This window comes from Zootoca vivipara, chromosome 1 (genome assembly GCF_963506605.1).
Source record: "Zootoca vivipara chromosome 1, rZooViv1.1, whole genome shotgun sequence".
NCBI lineage: Eukaryota > Metazoa > Chordata > Lepidosauria > Squamata > Lacertidae > Zootoca > Zootoca vivipara.
The window spans coordinates 47,805,654-47,830,545 of record NC_083276.1 but is presented as its reverse complement, the minus strand read 5'-3'; the positions used below and the strand labels follow the sequence as shown (position 1 = coordinate 47,830,545).

The following is a 24,892-nucleotide window of genomic DNA, read 5'->3' as shown; positions in this document are numbered from 1 at the left end:
AACAGATTTATCAAGCCTAATATTTATAATAGCAAAAATAATTTGAAAAGGGCAGTTTTAATTTGTTTTTTTCCTGCAAACCCTTGCTCTTCTAGTTGTGCCTTTCATCTTATATCATAACCAGCTCTTCAGAATGAGGCTTTTCTTTTTTTGTTTCATTTACCTTATACATTCAAGCTAAGAAATGTATTTCTATTTTCTTTTCAGAAGTTGAAGAGCTCCTGTCATCTCTGAAACATGTTCAGCACACCCTGGTAGATCCCCAAAGCCAAGAGGAAATAGCTCTAATTTTACAGCTGGTTCAAAACACCGACTTTCAAAATGCATTTAAAATACATAATGCGGTTACCGTGCATATGAACAAAACCAGTCCACCATACCCGCTTATCTCCAATGCGCAAGAGCTTGCACAAGAGGTATGTATAGTTTACATTCCCATCCAATAATGAAACTACGTAGTAGTAGCTTATTTCAAATTGCCAGTCATAGCTATGTCATTAAAATGGGAAGGGGAACCAGCATATAGCCTGTATTACTATCTGTTTTCTTTGTCCATAAGAAAATAACTTCAGACTCTGAGAAGGTAGAAGTTGTATTAGTACAAATGTAAGATGGCAGATAACAATGTTCAGTATCCTAATTGATTTAAAACATAGCTCTGTACTTCTGCAAGCTTCCTTGTTTAGACTTCGTACTTCGGATACAATTCAATACCCAGGACCCAAAGGATCATCTGACTAGTTACGCATGGTGAAATGGACACTGAGCTTATTGCTGTTGTGTCTTAAACAGCAGTCTACCATATCTCATTTCAAATAACCTAAGAAGTCTTCCAAAAGCACATTTTTGTATGGAATGGTAGTCTGGTCGGAGAAATAGTTTAAAATTTCTCTGTAAACCCCCAAGCCCTTATATGTTCTTAAAGTAGCTCATAAGATCCTGGCCAAAAACTAAATAACGTCAGCACGGTATGCTATTCAACATTGAATTGCTTTTACTAAATTAATAGCCTCTAACGCAGGTGGCGCTGTGGGTTAAACCACAGAGTCTAGGGCTTGCTGATCAGAAGGTCGGCGGTTCGAATCCCTGTGACGGGGTGAGCTCCTGTTGCTCGGTCCCAGCTCCTGCCAACCTAGCAGTTCGAAAGCACGTCAAAGTGCAAGTAGATAAATAGGGACCACTACAGTGGGAAGGTGAACAGCGTTTCCGTGTGCTGCTCTGGTTTGCCTGAAGCGGCTTTGTCATGCTGGCCACATGACCTGGAAGCTGTACGCCGGCTCCCTCGGCCAATAATGCGAGATAAGCGTGCAACCCCAGAGTCGGTCATGACTGGACCTAATGTTCAGGGGTCCCTTTACCTTTACCTTTAAAAAAGAAAGTGTATTGGAAATAAAGCAGCTTACTATAACAAACCAGTGTTTTCGTTATCACCTAAATAGGTGCTTGAAGGAAGCCTTTACCTTTTCTGTTTCTACTACTTCTGGCAATTTGTTCTTTTTTTTTAACACATTGAAATTACTAAATGAAGCAAAAGTTAACATGGACTTGGCAGTAAATGTCCACTTTTCTTGTTACTACCAGGCTGATAGTAGCAGACACTGCACTGCACATGTAATTTTTACAGATGCAAAGCAATTGCATATACATGCAGGCACAGATCTGAGTTCATTCAGTACCTCAACAAATCAGCTAGTGAGTCTTGTTAACTTGAATTCTGTAGAATAAATTGGATTTTGTTTCTGCTAATGTTCAGAAGACTGAAAACTACTGCAATTTTGGACTAGCCTGTTACATGAAGTACTTTTAACAGCCTATATCTTTATTTTGCTGCTTTGAATGTTTACAATGCTTCTTGCCACCTGGAATTGCTGGGATATTTGAGATGTGGGTAGCTTTATTAATACTATTTTTTAAATAAACCAATAATATTTAGAATATATAATAGATGTAAAGTATTCAAAGCACTTCAGGCTAAAATATATTTTGTATATTTTGCTTGTTGAGATTCTTTTTTTTTCTTCATATACACATACTGTGCATTCTGTTATATTTGAATAGCTTACAATATTGAGCAGACATTTATTAGGATGCCTTGTCTTATAACAAAAAGAAAACAAATATTAGTTGTTATCTATCTAATGAAAATATGGTTGCAGTTTTAAGAACAGTCTATTTTGAACAGCTACTTTGCAAGGTCCCTATCAGAACTGGAAGCCTGGGTCAATAACAATAAATAACTATCTTAAGTTTTTTCATGTTCAATACCACAAGAAAATAGGACCAGCTGCTTAATTGGAGGTGTATGTCTGTATCAGAAGAGCCCGCCTTTTTAGTTTTCCTTTTAAAAAGGGCCATAAGAAACTATTTTCAATAGCTTGGATAAGTGCATGGATGCTGTGCACATGCCCTACCGGGAGGCATTCTTTGTACTTTCTGACTAATATTCAGAATAGAGTATGTTGTTTGCTTTATTGCTTAAATGTGAGTACTGTGTAGGATAATTCTGAATCCAACTATTTCCTCACTGTTGTTATGTACAAAAGGTAGTTTTAATAACAAGGCAAGGAAAATATGATTTATCTATTTTTCTGAAACTTTAATTTAATTAGGAGGCTGAGCAAAGCATGCAGGCTTAAGGAATTTATGTGGAGATTAACTCCCTAAAATAATGTGGTGCACTCTGTCTCTGTTATAAAAATAGCTGTTGAACATCAAATTTAATTACATTGATTTTAAAGCCAGTTAAACACGGCAAAATTGAGGGCTAGGATTAGGAGGAAATAGTCTGAGTGTTGAGCCGCAAAGATGGTGCAACATTCAAGAAAGTAGTTTCTGGCATGGAATGCTCTGTAGCACATTGGCAAGATATTACAATTCTAGACCCCATAGCATAATAATAGAGTGGACCTTCTAAGTGACAGTTTGTTTAGCACTTTTATACTGCTTTTCACATGACGTACCAAAGCGGTGTACAGCATGTTTAAAACAACATTGCATTATAACAAATAAAAATATATAGAAAAGTGATCATATAATAAATGCAGGAAATGGAGAGTAAACAATCTAGCACTCAACAATCTACAAATGCCTGGATGAACAAAAAAGTTGTTAATTGCTCGCAGAAACACATTACTGAGGGGAAACTATTTCACACAACATAGGCACCGCTGTAGTGAGAGCCCTTTCCTGGTTGATGCCAGATAGATTAGAGAAGGCCATGGAAGGGAGTCTCTGAAGATCTTAGTTGACTGGTTACCCAGATTCTTTAGGCCCTTACATAAATAACAGAACTTGGGAGCAAATTGAGAATCAGTGCAGTTCATTCCGGAGAGGTGTTACATGCATGCAGTAGGATGTGCTAGTAAGCAACCAACCCCATGGTATTCTACACTAGTTGCAGCTTCCAAACCAAATCTCAGGGCAGCCCCACATGGACAGCTTGTTACAGCAGTCTAATCTTGAGTTTACCAGTTTGACTGTAGCTAAAATGTAATCATCAAGAAGGAATTGTAGTTGGCATACCAGCCAGAGCTAGTAAAATATGTTCTTTGCCACTGCACTTATCTGGACCTCCAGTAACAATGATGGTTCTCAGGCAAACCCAAAACTGCATACTTGTTTCAGGGAAAGTGCAACCCTGCCCAGAATAAAAAATACACCTGATCCCTGGATCTCTGAACCACACACTCGCATTGCCTCTGTGTTGTACATCCCAACTGCCCTATTGACTCAGCCTGTTTTAAGCAAGACTCCTTACAGATCTGAATGTCAGTCTATAAACCAATTAACTTTTCCAGGATATGGGAGTTAATAATTGCAGTGCCAAACCTTCGCTAATATTCACACAGTTTTTTTGCTGTTCCACCTCTGTCTCTGGTCTCCCCCCCCTTTTTATTTATTACTGTTAACAAGGTATTGATGGTGGATCAAAGCCAGTGCCACAGTTGTTTTGAAGGAAACATCATTCACTTTGAAGAACAGAAATGAGGAGTGTGATCTGTATATTCTGCAGACATCCTTTCTCTTTGAAATTATTTTGCCTGTCTCATAGCCTCAACATGAATATTTTTCAATGAAGATGTTATGAATACTGAGGATCTGATTCAACCAACTAGTCCCACTAACAGAAGCCCACTCAAGGACTTCTGCCAGCACAACAGGGCCTTTCCCCTCTGTTCCCCATGTGTGCCCCCAAAATTGGTTCAGGGGGATCAGGAGAACCCTCAGAACAGCATGCTTAGATGGGGAGGGGAGATTGCTCCATACCTGCAAGCAGAAATGCTTGCACTGATGGAGCAATCTCCTTAGTGCTATGTTGAATTCCTCTCATGCATTCTATCTCATGCATCTCTATCAAAATAGAAATTTGTGTAGCCATTCCTTTATTATTTTATTTTTAAAATCTGATATATATAGAAAAATCAGCATCAGCTCATAGAAAAACTGGCAGATTAGACGAAGCTTTGGGTGGAGTTACACACTATCAGGAAGCACAAGGTTGGAATCTCATATTTGTAGAATTAGATGTATCCATGGGTAGAGAGATGTTCAGTGGAGGTGTTGCAGGAAGGGGATGTTCAGCTCTGCCCTGCCCTGCCCAGTATTCACTTTGCAAGCCTATTTCCAGATTGGCCTAGCTAGAGGAAAAATAATTGTGGTTGGAAGAAAGGGTTAAGCACTCACTCTCTCTTGCTCTTAAAAGTGTCTGTCTGTGTGTGTGTTCTTTAGTCTATGAAAATGGTTTGGGAACCAGTGTTTGTGTAACATGAAGTTCTGCCCTTTTTTAATTCTGGAAAGGTATTCTTACAGTACAACTTATTTTGGGTGTTTGTGTGTGTTATGGGGTAGGATAGTACATCTCATCGTATTTTTGGTGTTCACCTGTGTTTCAGGTACAGAGTGTTTTGAAGCCAAGCCATCAGAAAGATGGATTGGAACTTAATTCTTTATTGAATGCCCCTCATATTCAGGTAGGAATAAACTGTTTATTTGCAAATGAAAAACATTTCCATTGTTTTCTTAATGTCTACATATTGTAAATTTCAGACTTTTTTTCCTGCCTAATATAGTAACGTTCCATGGTCATGATTCAAAGAAATAATAGTTGCATACTGCGAAAACACACTTAAACAGTAGCTTTCCTTTTTGACTAAAAACTTCTGCAATGTGAACTTCAAAATTCCAGCTACATAAGTTCTCCTCTCTGTGTGTATCCTGCTATTTTGAAGTTTTGCCAGTAAGATACAGGTATAAGTCAAATATCTCATGAGGAACGTGCAGCTGCCTCATGTGCTATGCCTTCACAGGACAACTGCAATTAAAAATTAAAACGATAACAAATGGGCAACGGCTATTTTCTGTTGTATTAATGGTCACAGCCTGCATTTATGAAAGCACAATCCTTTGTTCATTCAACCATAATTATTGGTTATAGCCCTGTTATCTAGCTACCCATCCACACTGAAAGCAAGAGACAACATGTATGATATGACTGCCTTGGACCATAGCCTGCACATTGAATCTTTATCTGCTTGGAATTTTTAAAGTGTCCCACTTATAACAAATTACCTCTAATGTGTGAATATCACTTTCTATAAATGGCACTGTTTGTTTTACACTAGGCACTGCTGTTGGCTCATGATAAAGTTGCTGAGCAGGAAATGCAACCAGAGCCAGTGACGGATGAAAAGATTTATGAGAATGTAGGTCTGTATGGAGGAGAGACAGTTAAAATAGTTCGCATTGAAAAGGCTAGAGATATTCCATTGGTGAGTATACTGAGGCAAGAGAGCCAATGTACTGTAAAAAGATGAATACCATAGTACTTTCGTATTACTCGGTCTGATCTCTGTGGCACATTCTCATCTTTAAAAAAAATGCTGACACAGATATAAGAAAGGACAGGTGCAAGTAACTTTTATTAGGATGATCCCAGATTAAGCTTTTAATGTGCAATTGACATGCCTCCTTCATGAAATTCTACAGTTGACCTACATGACACTGTGATCCGTTTGTAATCCTCCCATATTTTCCTAGTCTGCATTCATCTATATGACAGTATATAGAAACAAAAATCTCAAACTACAAATGAAATACAAGATACAATCTTGTATGATATAATATCTTGTCTTGAATAATAACTTATCTAGATAATAAGTTATTATCTAAATTATTAGATAATAATATTATCTAATAATTTAGATAATAACTTATCTAAATCCTACATTATGGTCCTCAGTGTATTCTAATCTATTCATAGTCGATTAAGACATCACTCCAGCCACACCCTTCTCACCACTTCTGGAAATGTCTTATATTCTCCATTGTCCATTGTTATTGAATAAAGTCTCAGCACACAGCTCTAAAAACCTGTGGCTGTGCTCTCCATAAAGGTACCAAATCAGACTGGATAACTGTTAATAAAGAGAATCTGGCTGCTGCTGGTAGCCTCTTGGGTGAAATAATACCTACTCTAAAGACAACTTGCAGTTGCACCTCTGATTTTTTTAAAAAAAATTTAATACAGGTACAGGGTGGGAGGCTTTCCTCAGAATCTTCTCTCTTCCTTATATTCTCCTAGAAAAAACAATGAGAAGGTTTGCCCCCCACAAACAGAAAGGGAGGGAGCTGGGAAGAGAAGAGATCTGCCTCCCCTCTCCATATAGAGCAATGTCCCATAACAGTCACCATCATCTGCAATTCTTTTTTTGAAAAATGAAAAGATGTTGCTGCCAGCCTTCCCTTTTCCTGCCATCTTGGATTAGGAATAAAGGAGTCCAAGTTTCTAAGCAGATTTTTCTTTAACCTGCTTACCTCCCTTCACAATGTACAAAGCATTGCTTAGAGCTCACTCTTTATATGTGTATCTGTATGTACATGTACAGGGCCTCAGTCGTACCATGGCACAATTGTTTCAGTTTTCCATGGTGAAATAGCACAACTAAGTGGGGGGGGTTTTAATTTAAAAAACGACTTAATGCACTCAGGAGCAGCTTTGAACAGCAGTGGTTTCAGGCCTAACTCTCCAGCTTTTGACACTTCTAACAAGGAGAGGATGCTGTAGCTGGCAAAAAGACTGGGTTGTCAAAGGTTTATTGATGTACATACACATACCGCCCCAAGCCACAAATCGTATCTTCCTCATGCACACTACTAAAATGTCTCAGAAGCAACAGCTTCAAAAACATTGAGAGAATGAGTGTGCGGTGATAAGAAATGAGAGGGAGCAATACTGCCCACATAGCTATTTCATTCCTGCACTTTAAGGTGAGATGAACGCTTTAAGATGAAGTAGACATCTTGGAGAATAGACGATCAATTGCAGTTCCACTTTTAATCTATAGTGCAAGAGCATTAATTTGTAGCACTCCTACTGTACCACTGATTTTGTGGAATGGCACATGAAACTGATGGCTCATGTTCTCAGGCTATGCTGAAAATTTAATTATATCCTATTGTTGGAAGATCTAGGTGGTGGTTTTCATTTTTGCTTGTTTGTAGAATGACGTTTTTATTGGAAAATTGAACTTAATTGCCTGTTCCTGTATTCCACAATGTACCTCTCAAATCTGATCAGTGACTGAAGCTACAGTATTTCGAATTTAAGTTACAGATTTGGTAGTGCTACTGTGTTTCTTCATACACTAGTATTTTCCTCACTGCTTTATGCATTTCAGAATTTCCATGTGGTAATTTATAACAAAGATCAATAAGCAAGCATGCCTAGGCTGCACCTTTTGGTAGTTCCATTAGGACCTGATCATGGCTCAACCCTCATCACCATCTAAACAAGGTTTCTGGTGTTGTGGATCAGAAGGAATAATGATATTTCACTTCATGGGGATGAAATGATCCTTTCCTTGTCCCCCTTCAACGCTGTGGGTAACTGTCCTTGACTACAGGTATATAGCAACAAAAGGAAAGGGCAGATTTTAACTCATTGAGCCACAAATATTGATGCTAATGTAACACATTCTTTAATAAAAAAAGATTGGTTACAACAAAATACCCAAGGCAAGGTCCTTAGCATAGATTTGATTTAGCAGCACCATTACTACATGAGGTGCTGCAGGTAAGGCTAAGACCCTCCCTGTCTTGTTCCTTTAATTGCATTCATTAAATGTTTTAATAGTGATTGCATGATCATTTCACATTCTCTTCTTCAAATGTCAGTGTGGCTAACAAATCCAGAATAATAGTAATAAATCTATTAAATGCCATATCATATAGAAGCACAAGAAGATAGCAATAAGAGCAGCTTAAAAACAGTCTAAATAAATAATTAAAATTCATTAAGAAGAGAAGCTTTCAAAATCCCAACTAAAAATGGGAAGAGTATGTTTTGATGAGCTGGATACTGTACCTCCCTGCACAGTATCCAGCTGAATAAGAAAAGCTTATTCAGGCTCGTTCTGTTGTTTTTGTCTTCTCTTAGACTTTTTTCTGATGTGTTAACTATACTATACTGTATTCCTTAGAAACTGTAGAGAACTTGTATTTTCAGAAATATTATTTATTGTTGGTTATATTTCTGCTCTGCCCATCATCAGGAGTTCAGGGTAGTATTCAGCATACATTGTCTTATGAAGTGAGTTAGACTAGAATCATAGAATCATAGAATCATAGAATCATAGAGTTGGAAGAGACCACAAGGGCCATCCAGTCCAACCCCCTGCCAAGCAGGAAACACCATCAAAGCATTCCTGACAGATGGCTGTCAAGCCTCTGCTTAAAGACCTCCAAAGAAGGAGACTCCACCACACTCCTTGGCAGCAAATTCCACTGCCGAACAGCTCTTACTGTCAGGAAGTTCTTCCTAATGTAGACTGGCCCAAGACTGATTGGGGATTTGAAACTGTGTCTTCCCAGTTCTACTTTATCCACTGCACCACAATTATAGAAAATTTCTGACACTTTTAAATTATCACTTTTAATTATGCAGGGTGCTACAGTACGCAATGAAATGGATTCAGTCATCATTAGTCGAATAGTGAAGGGAGGTGCTGCAGAGAAGAGTGGGCTGTTGCATGAAGGTGATGAAGTTCTGGAAATTAACGGAATTGAAATTCGTGGAAAGGATGTTAATGAGGTTTTTGATTTACTGGTATGTTGAGCCTTGCTTTCATGGTATTCTGCTACTTACTATGATCCGACTTGTGCATTTAAATTTGTTAAATTCCAGTTCAGGCTTTGATACGTTTTGCCAGCAGCTATGCTTAAAATGTTTGACCCCTGCATACCTATCAGACAGCCTATGTCTTGTTACAGTTTCTAAGGTCAGAGGAGGACAACCTCCTGAAATTGCCTTCAGCACAAATGGTAGCAGCTTGCAGGGTTGTTAATACAGTGCTACCTTGGGTTAAGAACTTAATTCGTTCTGGAGGTACGTTCTCAACCTGAAACTGTCCTTAACCTGAGCTACCACTTTAGCTAATGGAGCCTCCCGCTGCTGCTGCGCTGCCACCACGTGATTTCTGTTCTCATCCTGAAGCAAAGTTCTTAACCCAAGGTACTATTTCTGGGTTAGCGGAGTCGGTAACCTGAAGCGTCCGTAACCTGAGGTACCACTGTACTTGCTCATCAGTTCTGAAATGTTTCTTTCCCAGAGGTGTAGCAGAGTGAAGTCCTAGGAGTGAGACATTTTATATAAGCAGGGCTTTATAAAAGTATTTAGGATTATATTACTTATGTATAATTGTATGAGACTTTTATGTCTAGAATTTGGATTGTTCTGCACCACCTGTTCCTGAATATGCCAGAACATACTAGGAAATGTTCCAAGTTTGTATTAGGACATACTAGGAAATGATCAAAGTCCAACTCTTCTTTTAACCTGGCACCCCAGAAGGTTCCATGTACTTCTTGTCCAGCCAGCTTTGAATTGAATAAATCCCATGGACTGGCTTCAGCTACAAAGCTGCATCAACCTGGCTTTGGGTGTCATTTTCATTTCCTTAGTAAATTCCAATTGTGCTGCCCTAGGAGCACCATCTGACTTAATTCTAACATTACCTAGCCTGGCACATTACTTATGGGTGTAGTGTCTGGGCTAGCCATACCTGTTGACATTAAGAGGTGAGACTGAGACATAAAGCACAAGAATTGCCTTCCTGGGTTATACCAGAGTCCACTTAATCAAGCATTCTTTGTCTCAACGGTGACCTGAAGCATGTGCAGCCATTCATCTCCTTGTTTGGGGACCAGGCTTTTTTCAGAAAAGTGGAGGCTATTTGTCACATAAATATGCTAAAGCACTTCCAAATAGAGGTAGGGAAACTAAGATTAGAGTTCAGGGAGAAGAAAGACCTGTAAGAGCAGCAGCTTGAAATTCCTCCCCTCCCCTCCCCTCCCCCCAACCCATTGTTGCTCACCATGAGCGAGTGTCTTAACTTCAAGGCTGTTTTTAAGTTGTCAGTTACTAATGAATGTGCTTTTCCTCACAGGCGGACATGCACGGCACGCTGACATTTGTCCTGATTCCCAGTCAGCAGAGTAAGCCACCACCCACAAAAGAGACAGTGGTATGTTCTTTTGGCATATTTACAGTATATAACTTACCTTAATTGCAGGTGTTCAGTCGGTTTTATATTCTCTTTTTGTTGCTATTGAAGTCTTGTGTGTCTCCTTCACGGAATAATAGACTACATTTAATTTAGCCATGCTTTAAGAAGATATTTTGAAAATGTTGGTGGCAGCTGTCCCATAACATAGGGTTGCCATACGTCCAGACACTGCTTCCAACTGTGGTTTTCTGGCTACGTCTTGGACATCCAAGATGTATGGCAACCCTACCATAACATCACTTTTTGACCTATTGAGAGTACATGACACAGGCAATCAATTTGTTATGTGAAGTAAGGAGAATAATCAAACTATTCTTATCCTTGGCATTGCCAAGCAGTACCTAGGCATTTTTTGAGGGGGAGCAAAAAAATGGGTTTTGGGACACTTATTGGGACACTTATAATCCTTTGAGTGACTGGGAATATTAGAGGGATGTCTTTAGCGAGAAAGATTTCCTGTTTAAGAGGCAGGAGAAAAGTAGATAAGGATTGAATGATGGAGCAAAAGGCTTTCTGGGTGATTAGATGTGAGCTGTTAAACACAACAGATGTTTCTAGCATGTCATGTGCTGCTAATACAAGCTATCTTCATCTGATTTTTAACTCTCCCTGTACTATATCCCAGATCTTCCCTGCAGTCCCCTGATTCCACAGGAGGCTTGGGGGGGGGGCACAGTGGCCAGTAGAGAAGGGGAAGGAAGCCCTGTTGTGCAAATGACCATTTTCATGCACATAATTTGTTAGTACAATCAGTTACTTGTTTATCCCATTTCAGGTTCTACATTACCCTCTGATACAAACCATCTTCATTTTCATCTCAAAATTGCATCAGCTTTAGGCAGGGAACCTTTCAGTTTAGAAATGTCTTGAGTGTTTACTTATGTCTTAGTGAAGAACTAAGGTTTTCATACTAGATTCTGAGAGCAGACATCACATTTGTTGTATTGATTTTATTCCGTAAGCTCCTTAGATATTTGCTGTTAAGTGTCTTGTTTCTGTAGTGATAGTTGTATATGCCTTGATCTGGGGTGTGCTTTCAGTTGAGATTCATTTGCCTGCGCCTTCCCCCACTTTCTTCTGTGCCACTATAGTTACGCATGAAAGTGCCCTTCCATTGAGCTCAGAGTGACATTTCCCACCCCACCCTATGTAAGCAGAATGACTTCTCATTAAAAATGAAAGTAGTGGGGGGGGGAGGAGCAGGGACAAACATCCATCATCAGTGTTTTCATAACACGTATCAAATTTATTTTAAAATTGGTATTGTTCGCTACAAGAAAGTTTGTTCTAGCTGTTTGCCATCTCTGTGTTACTTGGTTGATTGTGCTTGGGGAAAAACACCTTGCTAATAATGAGTGCACAGAAGTATCTGGAGCACACTTTTCCTAGCCATCTCCCACGTGCATGTACATGTGTCGCAGCTTTGTAATGCTGCACTTTCCCTGACAGTTTGGATGGAGAAACTGGTTGGAGCTTGCTTGGGACAAGTTGCTTGGGATAGTTAAGCAGGAGAGCAGGCAGACCCAGCTTGAGTTCACTTAGGCTTAGGTTCATAGTGGCTTAGGCTGTTTTGGAGATGGGCAGAAGCAAACTTTCCTTTGAAGGTGATCAGAGAATAGAAAATTAGTGCTCTCTTTGGTCTCTCTGATTTAAATTTGCCTTTTCAAGTCTAAGTTGTAGAGGGGAAACCCCTCTTGCTATTTCCAAGTTACTTACTGCCCAGTTAATTGTTCCTAATTTTTAATAGCCTTCTATACCAGTAGTTTGTATTTTTATTTATGCTTGAGCTCTTCATTCTGTATTTGAAGTGAAAGTGGGATCTCTTATACACAAAAGGAACATATTGTCAGAGATTAATACTTGCAATTCCAGTCCATATTTATGTTTATACCTCTTTATTTTCTAGATCCATGTGAAAGCTCACTTTGACTATGATCCATCTGATGACCCCTATGTCCCATGCAGAGAGCTAGGCTTATCCTTTCAAAAGGGAGATATACTCCATGTGATCAGCCAAGAAGATCCAAACTGGTGGCAGGCCTATCGAGATGGAGATGAAGAAAACCAGCCTTTGGCAGGCCTCATTCCAGGTATTTAATCATGGAATATTTATGTGTATATTGAATATGTTTTTACAAAGAAGTTCCAGGTACCATTGTTGTTGAACTACTGGGATGTTGCTTTGAATTGTTGTTGCATAGTCTCCTCCTTTGGTGAGTTGAGACTACTGATGTGACCAAATTCCCAGCAGGAATCCTAATGTTGTAGATGTCTTTGACTTTGGCATTTAAAAACAAAAGCAAAATGAAAGAACTCCGATGCAGAGGTATGAGAAGAATTCTTATTGTGGGATTATCTTCCTCAAAGCGCTTAGAGGTATCAAAATCTCAATCCATTTTGAAATGTGATCATTCTTAAAACAGTGGTGTACTCTGAAATGGCAATAATTTCTCATTACTAATTATTAAATGTATTCTATCATTAAGGGAAAAGTTTTCAGCAACAAAGAGAAGCTATGAAGCAAACTATAGAGGAAGACAAAGAACCAGAAAAATCAGGTAGTTGAAAATCTGCATGAAATACCTGTGATAACTAATAATCTTAAAAGAAACTCAGATACTGTCATTATATCCAACTCTTTGGGTGAAAGTTAATGTACTCAGTGTAGACTCACTGAAATCAGCAGACAAGTCAATTGATCTCCATGGGTCTATTCTGAGTGTGACTTAGCCACTTTGACTCAGGTAGAACCGAGAAGTGGTACCATGTGCTCTGTCCTCGATTACATATATGGATGTATTGTACTCAAGTAGGGGTGTGTGTGTACATTTAAAAAAATTAAAAGGATAAATAACCAAGGGAATGAATAGTTTTGCCTGCGTGGTCCCATTGACAGAAGACAGAAGTAACAGTTCCTTAATACAGTGGACACTCGGGTTGCAAACGTGATCCGTTTGGGAGGCACGTTCGCAACCCGCAGTGCCATGTCTGCGCATGCGCAGGTCGCAATTCAGTGCTTCTGCACATGCGCAAGCACCGAAACCCGGAAGTAACCCGTTCCAGTACTTCCGGGTTTGGCGCGGTGTGCAACCCGAAAACACGCAACCTAAAGCGTCTGTAACCCGAGGTATGACTATACTGATATACAGACCAAGTAGGGAGTACAAACCTCTATGAACTTTTCTTCTACTTGTTCTTGCTAGCATTTAGTATAGCCAGTTCTTTAAAAAATTGATATCACATTTCCAATATGACAACTGTCCTCTGTTTTGATATTCAAGTGCCTCCTTAAGACACTTCTTTCACCATGGCTTATTCACTTTACTTACTTTTTCTTCCTCCCTAACATGTCATAGCTGTTCCTTGAGATCGGGGTGGCCACATGTTTTTGGTCCAACTCCCATCATCCCCAGCTAGCATGGCCAATGATCAGGTATGATGGGAGTTGTAGACCAGCAGCATCTAAAGTGACACACATTCTCCATTCCTCCTTTAGATTGTAAGTCTGTGTGAGCAGGGTCTGCCATGTGTTTAATTTGTGTACAACAGCTATCAATTTAACATGCTTTATAAAATAAATGATTGAAGCTGGAATCTTAGTTACGTATTTGGACAACTTTGATTCTCTATTTTTTAACTTCTAGGGAAACTTTGGTGTGCAAAGAAAAATAAAAAGAAAAGGAAAAAGGTTCTGTATAATGCCAATAAAAATGACGGTAAGAAGGGATTTCAACTATCTTCCCATATTTTTTCTGGTTAGTGCAACTGATTTATTTTTTCAGCTTAAGATGTGTTAAAATTATTGCGCATAAATATTCACCCATAGTTATTTCTATATTATCTGGACAAAATGTTTTCTAATATTTCTTTCCTGATTATAATAGTAAATTTTCTATGGGTTTGTATGTTTTAGAAGTAAAGTGCTGGTCTGTGACTGTAATAAACATTGATTTTAGAAGTGATAAGCTTTGGACACTGATCCTTTGGCATTCAATTAATGTGAAGAAATGATAACAAAAAAACTATTACACAACAAGAAAAGTATTATTTTTTAAAGCTGTTCTGAGGTATTCAACTCATTTTTACTAATAATAGACCCACTGAAATGAATGAACATGGCAGTTAGGTACATTAATTTCAGCAGGCCTACTCTGAGTAAAATATAGTTGAATATCACCCCATGTTTATTTCTTCCTAATCAAAAAATGCCATACTTATTTTGGACTTGTTTTCTCAAGATTATGACAACGAGGAGATCTTGACTTATGAGGAAATGTCACTTTATCACCAACCAGCAAATAGGAAGCGACCCATTGTCCTGATCGGTCCACAAAACTGTGGCCAAAATGAACTTCGGCAAAGGTTAATGAATCACGAAGCTGACAGATTTGCTTCTGCAGTTCCTCGTAAGTTGAAAGGCTGGGGCACATAACTGTCTTGTTTTATGATGCCTGACCATACATCATTTTTGCAAGTTCAGTTCAGTACCACACTATATACCTTAGAATGGAGGGAAGTTGCTTTAGTAAATTCTTCCCCAATACAAATGTAGGGAGTTACCATAAAAAATGTCCTTTGATCCAGTGATGCAGATATGTAATTTTTAATGGTATTCTAACACTTCCCCCCACATCATTAGATGATGATGTGTATTAAGTTAATTAAAAGTGTAGTAAGGCAGCCCTGCTCCATTTTGGGTCCCTTCTACTTATTCTGCTGAGTGGGGCCCTGGACTTCTGCCACAAAGTCCCTATTTTGATTGTATCACTACTTTGATCCCATTCATAAGAACAAGGCAGTTTATTGAAGTAACTTAGTTAAATTATCATTTATAGGAAGGTGATTTTGCTACCTTGCATTCTCCTGTAGTTTCAGATGCATCTGACATCCCCTGCTTCATGTTTTTGTTCGAAGTACATTTGCATGACTGGACATGTGTTATGCACAGTTGGACATGTGCCAGAGACTGCTGTATTATGGAACTATTTTTTTAGCCCAGTTAAGAGTTTGCGATTCTTTCTGGATGAAAGACTCTAAAGGTCAACATTGTTAATTTTGCACTTATACATTCTGCTGAAAAGGGTTTCTTTCCAAGTGGTTGTTTTTCATACCTTGCAAACTGACGTAACAAAAATGCCTTCAAAACAGTTAAAAGACACAGAAGTCTTAAATTAGGTTTGTTTACTGGTCTTTTCAGATACAACACGAAATAGGAGAGACAATGAAGTGGCTGGCAGAGATTACCATTTTGTATCACGGCAAGTATTTGAGGCCGACATAGCAGCAGGAAAGTTTATTGAGCATGGAGAATTTGAGAAGAATCTGTATGGTACCAGCATAGACTCTGTCCGGCAAGTGATCAATTCTGGAAAGATATGTCTTTTAAATATCCATACACAGGTAATAGAAGTTCTTTTGCACATTGAAATCCTAGGTTTTGTGTTGCAGTAGTTCAGTTAGAATGTGTTGTTGATGAAGGCCTTATTTTAGTTGGTTTTGATACAAATGTGAAATCTGTCTATGAATACAATAGATTTTCTCCTAGATCAGATGTATGCAACTTCCCTAATATGCTTCTATGCAGGCAATAAATTTGCACATTAGTTGCCCACTCTACATATTCAGTGGTTATATGTACTGAGCAGTTTTTATAAGACTAATTCCTAAATACATTACTCTTCAGTTTTCTCTTTTGAGAACTCCCCATAGTAACTTTCCTTACCCCCAGTAGACATGTGAAAGGAAGATATGCATCCTTAAACATGCAGTGGACATGCAATAATTTTGCTTTCAGTCTCCCATTCACATTTCGTGTTTACCATAGCAATCACCAGTGTACTTCAAACACCATGCACAGTGAGAAGCAGCTATAATCAAAGGTTCTTCATGCTTCATCCACTTTCACTGTGGTCATGTTAGACTTCAGAATCCTCATCTTGTTAGGTCATTTAAAGGCATCTGTGGACCACATGCTGCTAAGTCTTGGATTATGCTATCTGTGTTTTCAAGACTAAATATGAAGAAATAGCAGAATTATTGTAACCACACTTAGCAAGGATGTAGAATATTATATTATTCATCACGTAAAGAGCAACTCATAGTAAGAATGTAGACTGTCCAAATTTAAAAATTTAGAGTCATTAGAATATAAAAGTCAGTTCCTCACAGTTCCTGATCACATAATCATTTTAGCATTGCAGAGATGCATACATGTTCATTATGTAGGTTTACATCATTTTTCTGTTGTCTTCTTCATTTTGCTGCTGTCAGAAGAACTGTCATCTGGATAAGTAGCATGGTCTACTATTAGGAAGGTTGGACTCTGCTACCCTGTATCAGTTGCAGTTTTCAGCTCTAGTTTCAATGTAACTATCTCTTTGCTAGCTTGTGTAGTTCATGAAGTTTAAGTTCATTTTTTTGGTTATTTGTGCAGCCCCAACGGAATGATTTTTGAGATCACATGTTGTAACTCGTTAAGCTAGTTTCTCCAGGAGCTAACTGGCTTTTCTAGATAGAAGCCTTGCACAATCATTAGCGTAGAAACTCACCATTTATGTATAATGTTGCATGCATAAATTGTATTGGCAATAATTGGTATGAATTATGGCTTTGTTTTATGAAAATATTAATAGTACAGATTTGTATTTCCCAACAGTCACTGAAGAGCCTTCGCAATTCAGACTTGAAGCCATATATTATCTTCATTGCACCACCTTCACAAGAGCGGCTTCGTGCACTACTGGCCAAAGAGGGCAAAAATCCAAAGGTAATATTCACATGTATTCAGCCCCTGGTGTTCCAATACACATTTTCTTCAAATATGCTAACAGTGTAGCACTAAGCAGTCACAAAATTGAGTATGAGAAGACACAGGCAGGATTGCAGACCTAACTTTATGCCACAGAATTCAATGTTGGTGGGTTCTGCTGCTCCTGTTCAGGGTTATGACATCCTCCTACTGCTTGTGTCCAAATATACATCAGTAATATATGATGAGTGCTAACTGAATTGGGACATTTCTAAGTAAATATATATATGAGGGGTGAGGAAGCTGACACCACGTCACCCTTTCAAGCAAGGAAACTGCCACATTCCTCTTGAGAGTCCCCAAAGCCTCTAGCATTTGAGCATGGATGGAGAAAGTAGAGGTCTTCTTGCATGAGCTGAAATTTTTCCACTCACATGTGCATTGGTTACAAATTCTACTGAAAAAAATCCTATTTTACTTGGTTTTCCCTTTATTTATAGACGGAATGTGTGGCAGATGTGAGTTCCTGTTGAATTTTTTCTTTTTGGATTCTCTGTTTTGATGTGTTCTTCCTAGTTTCTGCCACCAGGTGGTGCTGGCCGGCTGTTTTTGATAGTATTTTTAGTTTGTCAATGTATTACAGTGGTATCTTGGTTTAAGAACAGCTTAGTTCAGGGGTCAGCAAACTTTTTCAGCAGGGGGACAGTCCACTGTCCCTCAGACCTTGTGGGGGGCCGGACTATTTTGGGGGGGGGGAGGGGAGAACAAATTCATATGCCCCACAAATAACCCAGAGATACATTTTAAATAAAAACACACATTCTACTCATGTAAAAACACCAGACAGGCCCCACAAAGAACCCAGAGATGCATTTTAAATAAAAGGACACATTCTATTCATGTAAAAACACACTGATTCCCAGACCGCCCGCGAGCCAGATTTAGAACGCGATTGGGCCACATCCGGCTCCCGGGCCTTAGTTTGCCTACCCATGGCTTTGTTTATGAACAACTTGGATTAATAACGCTGCAAACCCGGAAGTAGATGTTTTGGTTTGTGAACTTTGCCTTGGAATAAGAACATGTTTCGCTTCCTGTTGAGTGTGTTCCATTTGTAAATTGAGTCCCCCACTGCTATGGGAAAGCACGCCTTGGTTTAAGAATGGACTTCCAGAACGGATTAAGTTTGTAAACCATTACGTAGGTCCAGTTCTAAACCAAAACAGGTTGTAACCCAAGGTGCACTTTCGCCAATGGGGCCTCCCAAAAGAAATGGGTTGTAATCCAAAAAAAGGGAAATGCAAAAAAAAGGGAAATGCAAAATGGTTGTAATGCAAAGTGGTTGCAAACCAAGGTACCACTGTACTTAAAGGTCCAGTCGTGGATGACTCTGGGGTTGCAGTGCTCATCTCGCTTTACTGGCCGAGGGAGCCTGGCGTACAGCTTCAGGTGATGTGGCCAGCATGACAAAGCCGCTTCTGGCAAACCAGAGCAGCGCACGGGAACACCATTTGCCTTCCCGTTGCGGGGATTCGAACCGCCGACCTTCTGATCGGCAAGCCCACAGCACCACCACTGTGCTTAGAACAGGGCAAAAAGCAGAAGCCATCTAAGCTGGCTGACATGACTGTTGGTGATCACTAAAGTGCATTTATCTTAAATGTTGCATTCAGTTCCCTGTTTAAAATAGAATCTTCCAGGTTTCACAGCACATCAGCTGTTTAAGCTTGGCCATGGGTTAGGGGGTAATTTGTCCTTTAGGGGTTCAGCCCCCAGATCAGATATCCTGTTTAACAGGTGATCGGGGTTACATGTGTATACCTGGTATTGGGAACCCAAGACAGGACAGGGGTTATATTGGTGTATCATCTATTTTGCTGCCTAAAAGTCTCCCTCCCTAAGCTCTTGGAGGTAATCTTGGACATAGTGTTGAGGACCTTGAGGCAGCTTGTATTGGGAATCCTCAGTGCTCATGCCAAAGTTACTTCATCTGAAGAAGCTCAGAATGTTATGGCCTCCATGCCAACCATGGCCCTTTCTGAAACTATAACTGGGCTAACGTTGTGGCCACTGGACGTTGTAACACTGGACTGTTTCCATGTTGTGGGAGCCAGTAGTGATTCTGTCATTGGCAGATCATCATCTGATCTATTTTGACTTATAACCTCCATAGGAGTGAAGGATCATATTTGAAGGTCTGCTCCCAAACCCTAATGGATCCAGATGGTTTTATGAGGTCATATGGGGATTTTCCTGTAGGTTTAGTCAACAGTCTTGTTTAGGTCCTGATCTTTGCTTTGAATGAGGAGATGACCGTGGTTATCAGCAAAAGGGAGTTCTGCAAATTCCTATGATCCCTGGGACATTATCCCAGGGATTATAAGATTGTGCTCTAGTGATACATGTGGCTTGACTTTCAGACCTGCCTGTGCTTTGTTTCGCCCTAATCAATCTAATGCTGCTTTTTCACAAGACTCTGACATTTTTTGTGTAATATATCCATAAATATTAGTTTATATAATATACTTATTTTTGTTTAAATTTCAGCCTGATGAACTTCGAGAAATTATAGAGAAAACCAGAGAGATGGAGCAAAATAATGGCCATTACTTCGATACAGCTATTGTGAATTCTGATATTGATAAAGCATACCAAGAATTACTTCGTTTAATTAACAAACTTGATACAGAACCTCAGTGGGTTCCATCCTCCTGGCTACGGTGAAACAGTTACAAGGAAGAAAAGGACCTTGCCAGTAGAAGAATGCTCACCTTGTATATTAGATGATGGATTAACCTCTAGTCTTCTGTGTGCACGGATTAACTGTGTGCTTTTTTTAAAAAAAAATACTCATACAGTCTGACACCATTCTACTGTGATTTTGAATGTCTGATCTTTCACTACCGTTTTACCAGACATTGACATTTTGAACAAGCCACTACATTTTTAATCATTTGAAAATACTTTCAAGCGGCTGCTTTAAATTTACCTTTTCTGACTAGAGTTTTTTCTCAAGGTAAATATATGTATACTGTCCCTGATCACTATAAAAACTGGTTGTTATTTAACATTTTTAAGTTAATTATGTTGCGGACATGATGGTAGTTTGCAAAAACACCTTTACAGAATATTGGATAAAGGAATATACCTACAAGGGGAATGAAGGAATTAATCTACAAGTACTCTCAAATGTATAAAGGGGCTACTTTGATTTGAAGTTGCCTTCTTGGGCTTCAAATGGTTGTTGAAACATTCCATTATCTAATCGCAATGTGTACATTGTAAATATTTCAAACTTTTTTGTCTTTAGTTAGTTTGTAAATCAGATTCACAGCTAATTAAATAACAGTAAGTCCTATGGAAGGTTTTATATATATATATATATCTGCTGATATTTTAGATGTAGTATTTTATGAATTTTTTCCTCTTTGCTATATCAATTGATTGAGAGCCGCGGTTAACACATGGGACTATAGAAGAGTTTAGATGGGAAGCTATATTTTTATGAAAATAGAAATTCTTATATGGATTTTTTTAAAGAATACTTTGCTTCCTTAAAATGTAAATTTGTCTTTTATAACCAAGGAAACAGACTTTGGGATGAATATTAGAATATTTTCTTGTATTTTTATACCTAGACACAAGGTGTCTCATGGCTGTTGATCATGTAGGTAGTTATAAAGTGGAGTTTATAATATTAAGTAACCCAGTTATCACCCTGGATTTAATTGATACTGTTGTGAAACAAAACTAGTGGAAAAATGTGAATGTTACTAAATTAGGAATCTGATGTGTTTTGTTTCTAGAACCAGCATATCCTTATATGCAATTGAAAATACCCATAAAGGTTCAAATATTACAGCTATTGCATTTATGAAACTTCTCTAATTGTAGCTGCCTTTAAAGCTGATTAGCTTTGTTGCTTTGTGGCACCCTTAATGTGAATATGAATAGTTTTCTTTGTTCTCAATCATAGCTTTTATTTTTATATACTGTCATACACTGGAACTACTTCAACATGTAGTTGAATATAACTTAATAGTTAAGAATTAGTCTTTCCATGTTCTTTCATATTTTTCTCTGAAGGATTAAACAGAAAATCCAAGCAGGATTGAAACTTTTTTGTGTTCATAGTTGAACATATACGGTAGTATACATTGACATATGGAGAATTGGGGGGAGGGGGGTAATACTATTTAATAACTGAAATTCCTCTGTTAGTATTATGATCCACTCCCCCGCCATGGGTGAAAAGAGAAATCTGGAATCAACCAACAGCTCCCCTCCTCTGCAGAGTATATGCATATGATCTTTAAGCATAGCACATTTATCAAGAGATTGTAAAATCACTCAACAATGTGCCTCTATCCAATGAAGCCTTTGGGTAGGAAATAGAAGTGATATGGAATAATCTATGTATCACTGTCAACCTGAAAAATAGTGATTTATCTCAAATTGTCAACTTTGCTTAGAATACAAAGCAGAAAAATGAATGTTGTGTTTCTTCCTTGCTTTGCTTTGATGTGATAGTAGACAACAAAATTCAGAAACTCTGGGCTAGTGCAGATGTAAGGCTTCCCACCCTTTAAGCATGCATAGGGGATCAGGAATGGGCTGTGGGATTATTCAGTCCTTTCCCCCTTCCTTTTTCTTGCACAAATCCCCTTCCCTCCCTTGTCTTAACTATGCTTTGCTATGTCTACACTACTGTTAAACCATGGTGAAGCTGGCATTCAGAATCAGTATTTGAAGTGGTTTACAAATCTTACAAGACTTAACAAATGTTCAGGATTGTGCAGAGATGAAGGGTTCGTGGCTAAGGATGGTAGAATCGACACACAAAGGGAAGGCTAGGGAGAGAGCTCACAGTGCCATGGCCTGCTCCCACTTCTTTAACTATGGTTAAGGAATGGAAAGTGTTTTATCTGCATTGTATAGTCTGTGCATTACCCAAATGTATGTATTTTTCATCCTCTTAAGAGTTATGGTGCTGGTGTCCATGAGGTCTAAATTTAAGTACTTTTACAGCCATGTAAAATAATTCTACAACTCTATCAGTATCTTAGGTTTAAATGTTAAGAAAATGCTGGTGTAATCCATGAGGCATTCTAGGACAGTATATGAGATTCTGGTTTTGGCATACTATACTGGTTAAAGAGTGATGTATTAACAGTAAAACTCCATTGTTTCTCCTATCCCCCTTCTGAATTTCTAAGATGATTAAGAAATTAATTGGACATAGTCTTCTAAAAGCAGAAATTACTATATATATTAAATGTGCCTGCCACCTGCTGACCTTTATGAGTTAAGAGTGGTGGCCTAAAAATCCGCACTAAGCTCTGGCTATAAAAATACAACTGTGGTAAACAGTAATAATTAAGAGGGCCTTCGGAAATTATCCATCATACCGTAACTAAATTGATATCTGTCAATTTCTCTACTACTGACATTTGGAAAAGGATGTTCCACAATATTGTAATTACAGAAAAATGGGCATATCTGTTTGGATGAGGGAAGAAAATCCTAAACTTCTTTCAGAGGATACTATATTGTGTATTATAATGAGCTTTGCAACAAGTGCTGTTCTATTCTAGGCTAGTTAAATAGGGGGAAATGTTTGATTAACCAAGTGAAAGATATGCCTTGTAAACAAACCATGACTGTAATGATATTTCTTAAAAAATTGAAAGAGAAAGGGTCAAGGGATAACAAAATAGCTTTTTAAGGTAATATCTCTGCATAACGCCCAGGTTGAAGCTTGACATCTATTTGCACTCTATTTTGAGCTATTATAAACTGCACAATAATGTAAACATGTAAAATAATATTCCTAGCCTTCAAGTAAACTACTGTAAATGTAACTGTGAGGTAATATATTTCACTTCCTAGTGGCTTAGTACTACAGGCTACTGTGCCAGGAAATAAATATAGAGGGTTGTATAAAACAGCTGCAGCTTGTGTGCAGACTGTAGTGTTATGGAAAGCAGTACCAAGATTGCTCCAAGTTGCATCAATGAGGCTGTGCTGGCTGCCAGTGCCAGGGGTGGTTTGGTGGTACAACCTAAAGCCACTATGTGCTAAGAAAAGGCAGGGAAACAAAAGCCAGCTCTTCTTTGTACTATCCTGAAGCCTTGCTGGCATTCAGCTTCATCAGTGCAATCTTGTGCACCTAATGTTTTGTATTGAGCTCTCAAGCAGATCCTGCCCTTGTAGCTCAGTCAGTGCAGTCACTTATTTGTAGAGTTGGAAGGTGTGTTCCAAAGCCTACTTGGGCATGGTACCTAAGACCCTTTGTGTGCGCCATCTTGGCAGATTATGCTCCCCAGAAGTGCATAGGCACAGCTTCACGCACAGTAACTTTTGTTGCAGAGAGTTGGCTGTGTCATTTGGTTCCTAAAGGCAACTGCACAACCAGAATGGCCTGTGGAAATGTGTGGGTTCCCAGATTTTGCAGCCTCCTCTTAAAAAAAAATTCCATCTCTGTTCCTACGAGGTTTTTACTCCCCCAATTACACAGAGCTGAGCTCTTGGTTAAGCTCTCTCCTCACTAACGATAAGGTTTATAGTCAATGTATTCTTAGCTGCAGCTTGGGGATGGTAAGAGAGAGTTTAACCACAAGTGTGAGTTCAGAGAACAGTTGGCACAAGACTAAAAAAAGACCATGGAGGAGCAAAGTGGTTCTAGGAGCCAGTATGGTCCCAATAAGCCAGAGTGTTCCTGAGATTATTAAAAACAACCCTGCTTTATCTTTAACATGGCTTAAAACGTCAGCACAAGTTTGTAACATCATGATGGAAAATAAGGTACTTGACTGAAAAATGAAACTTGAATAAGCATATGTTTAATTGTGGAGGTTTTTCTCTGTCCTTTGGAAAGGAATTAGCATATCTTGCATCACTATTTGCTTACCAAAAATAAAGGTCACTTATTACTTATATTGCACACAAAGTGTATTCTTTAAATAAACCAGCACCTTATGTGAACTTGGTGCAATGAGGGAGGGGAGAACTTATATGCATCATTTTTTTCAATTCATAACTCATTTTAAATGCCTTATTTTATTATTTAGAATCACACCTCCCACTTCTGGATGTAGTACTGTTTTTGTTGCATGTAGAGCAGGGTTAATGAATCTCCAGACCACAAGCCAAACCACCAGAAGTTCCAAGGTAGAACGCAAGGCCATTTCTCCCAACCCATGCCTAGTGTCTTATCAAGCTGATGGGAGGATTTCAGTCCTGCTTGGTGCTGTTTTGCTATGTTTGAAGGTGAAGAGAAGTATGGTGTACAAGGTCAATTGAAAGTATAACTCATTCTTGCTTCAGTAAACCAATACTAATGTTGCCTTACGCTTCTAAAATTGTAGGCTTACCAGTTTAAGCATTATTACAAGCTTATTTCAAGACTGGAACTGTTCTAAAATCCATTAGGTCACCATTAGTTGCTGCTTTAAGTGCTGTGATAGTGATTTCCTTAACTGTTCACTAAGTGGATCAATTATTTGCTGGTGTGGAACTTCATGAGTAGTCACGTCTGTCTCAAATCATTAGGTGCTTCCAGACACTTGCTAGAATCAAGTTA

The 24,892-nt window shown here is 38.7% G+C and overlaps 1 protein-coding gene across 2 annotated transcripts in view; it reads left to right on the top strand.

Annotated features, from left to right (window-relative positions):
• The window catches only part of PALS1 (protein associated with LIN7 1, MAGUK p55 family member), a 54,189-nt gene extending 30,703 nt beyond the window's left edge, over positions 1-23,486 (top strand). The window contains exons 3-14 of one of the 2 annotated variants that reach the window (XM_035113883.2): positions 208-416; positions 4,893-4,970; positions 5,622-5,768; positions 8,942-9,103; positions 10,443-10,520; positions 12,469-12,652; positions 13,049-13,120; positions 14,207-14,278; positions 14,801-14,968; positions 15,760-15,962; positions 17,218-17,328; positions 19,858-23,486. In XM_035113883.2, coding sequence (XP_034969774.1) covers positions 208-416; positions 4,893-4,970; positions 5,622-5,768; positions 8,942-9,103; positions 10,443-10,520; positions 12,469-12,652; positions 13,049-13,120; positions 14,207-14,278; positions 14,801-14,968; positions 15,760-15,962; positions 17,218-17,328; positions 19,858-20,034 — 1,661 coding nt within the window. In that variant the 3' untranslated portion in view covers positions 20,035-23,486. Of the gene's footprint in view, positions 1-207; positions 417-4,892; positions 4,971-5,621; positions 5,769-8,941; positions 9,104-10,442; positions 10,521-12,468; positions 12,653-13,048; positions 13,121-14,206; positions 14,318-14,800; positions 14,969-15,759; positions 15,963-17,217; positions 17,329-19,857 lie in introns of both variants that reach the window. The other variant, XM_035113874.2, reaches the window with a different exon arrangement.
• Positions 23,487-24,892: the final 1,406 nt, after the last annotated feature.